Source organism: Varroa jacobsoni, unplaced genomic scaffold (assembly GCF_002532875.2).
Source record: "Varroa jacobsoni isolate VJ856 unplaced genomic scaffold, vjacob_1.0 scaffold_205, whole genome shotgun sequence".
NCBI classification, from domain to species: Eukaryota; Metazoa; Arthropoda; class Arachnida; order Mesostigmata; family Varroidae; genus Varroa; species Varroa jacobsoni.
In genome coordinates, this window is record NW_019213107.1 from 1,764 (window position 1) to 4,278 (window position 2,515).

At 39.0% G+C, this 2,515-nt stretch overlaps 1 protein-coding gene across 1 annotated transcript in view; it reads left to right on the plus strand.

Annotated features, from left to right (window-relative positions):
• Positions 1-589: 589 nt before the first annotated feature.
• LOC111273640 (uncharacterized) overlaps positions 590-2,515 on the plus strand; it is a gene marked incomplete at its 5' end in the record, with an annotated part of 3,863 nt that continues 1,937 nt past the window's right edge. The window contains 4 exon segments of the mRNA XM_022855408.1: positions 590-701; positions 1,269-1,511; positions 1,842-2,174; positions 2,458-2,515. Of these exon segments, the coding sequence (XP_022711143.1) occupies positions 590-701; positions 1,269-1,511; positions 1,842-2,174; positions 2,458-2,515 (746 nt within the window).

Genomic DNA, 2,515 nt, shown 5'->3' on the forward strand with positions numbered 1-2,515 from the left:
GCTACAAAAAAAGTGATTGATTACTATAAGTATTAATCTTCTCTACCTTTGCTCCAGGCAGATGGTTACAGTGATCCGACTGTTAACACGCTAATGGAGAGCATGCGTTCTCATGAATAAAATGTATTTATAAAATGGCATTACTACTTATCGACAAAACGCCTCGACGACAGCGCCACCAAAGCGGGCGGTCGCAGACAATAAACGACTCAGCGTCTCTCTTTCTTTCTTCGCGACACGCAACATTTAGCTCTTTGGTCTGAAACTCTTAACTCTGCCTCGATGCAATCTTTTAACAAATTGAATAATTTTGAACATGTACTAATCTAATCATTGGCCCCTATACCATACTTGGGGTGTTCTTACCTTAATTCTTCACCTGTCTGGTTCGTTGGGGAAGAGATTCGTTCTTATGATATCCAGCGACCTTAATGCAAGCGTGGTTACACACAGAAATGTTCACACATTTGGCCCAGCAGCCACATTATTTGTTACTCTCAACTAGATAAATTTATTATGTACTGAATTAAAACGAACGTTTAATCAAGTTTTGGCGGCACACTAAATTACATTTCATGTTTTCTCATAGGATCAGCGTTCCGTGGCGGATTCCCTAATAAATTAGGGATGGAAAATTACTTCCAGTTATTGGCAGGACCAAACGGTTGTCCCCGTCGAAGGGGACGGCAAACATACACAAGGTAAATACCAACAAGTGTCGTCCGCATGTGAAAACATCTATTCAAACTATAAATCCTTTTGAAGGAGGATAATAAACAAACATAATTGTAAACAGGATCACTCGTCACTCGGGCGGTTATACCTTACACAATATATAATATTGTTACTTGCATTTAAAATATCGCCGAATTTCTTGAAAACGAACATATATATAATGGAAAAAAATAGAAATAATTTCTATTTTTATATATTATACGCCCTTTAAAACGGATTCATTTATTTTTCTTTAGCAACGTGGAAGCAGTTCAGTCATAAGTTTTAGTGATTAGAAATAGCCTTCACTACTCTCCGCGTTAAATTCAATTCTGAAGATATTGGCAAATTTATCTTATGTCACGGCATGGGTAATATATATATATACAAATATATGTATTTGCGAAGATACTCAGATCAATCGAATCACATGTGAAGCGTCATAACGTTAGTCTAATGCGAGGCCATCTTTGAGGAAGGAGACAAACCTCACGCCAATATATTACTGATCTTGTTTTATATCTATGTTATTTGGGCTTTGTTCTTGTGCGCAGATATCAAACGCTGGAGTTAGAAAAAGAGTTCCACTTTAATCATTATCTGACTCGAAGACGAAGGATCGAGATCGCCCATGCGCTTTGCCTCACCGAACGCCAGATTAAGATTTGGTTTCAGAACAGGCGGATGAAACTCAAGAAGGAAATGCGAGCATCGAAGGACGGTGACGCAAATGATGAAAGTAAAGATGAGAAAGATGGCGGTGAAGGGGAAGATAGCTCGGATCAAAAAGATACCAAGTAAGTACAATGTGCACCTACTAACAAGTCTTGTTCTCACACCTTATTACATATTGTCCCGCATAATTTAATATTTTTCGTCGAATCATTTGTCACTACCACAGCTCTATAACTATGATTCCCTGTCCCTGTGTAGTTATACACAAAATACACCTTTTTTCACTTAGCGACGCAAATTTGCTTAATAAATTGAAATAATTTAATAACTTAATAGCTTAATTCAACAGAGATACTCACGCATGCTACTAAAAACGTTTTTCTTTTAGGTTTTACTCACTCCGTGTATAGAGTGCAGCCCCTTAACTACCACTGACTTAAATATCTTTTTAGGGCCGGAAGTTCAACAGACGCTGATACAACAACGCTAGCCAGTGACAGTGAGGGCGACTCTGAAGATGAAGAGGTGGACCCTGTTGGAGAGGAGTCCGGCGGTATGGTAGGTGCTAGAGAACCTTTGAGTGTCCTTAAAGGGCTCAAAGGATTTAAGGATCTCAATAAGAACAAGGGCATATCAATGGATGGGACGTCAGATGATCGAAGCACGGCCAACTCGCCGTGTCAGGCAACGCAAACAGCGACAGAGGATACCCGAGTCATTGGTGTCTTACGGGACAAAAGTCCCCCACCATTGCAACAGTCCAGTCCCGTTCCATTTAACTATAGGTAAGTAGTTAGCAAACCATGTTCGCAAATGAGATCTACTTTTTTGTTGTTTTTTGTTTTTTTTTTTTGTTTAGTAAAAAAAAACGGCTAAAATGATTGCTGTCATATATGGCATGCATGGTTTTCACCGTTAAAGCTTTTTGTATTTTTAAAACTCTGCAATTCGAAATTTAAATTGTGTATACTCCCTTTTCCTTTCTGCAAATGTGTTGGTCTTCTTTAGTTGACTGGTTTTGTAAATGACGCCAATAACTCTGTGCTTGATTTATTTTTGTTCCAACAGCATCCCGCACCTCAGCAATCTTCAGCAGATGTCCCAGCAGCTACAAAGCTCTCAGGGA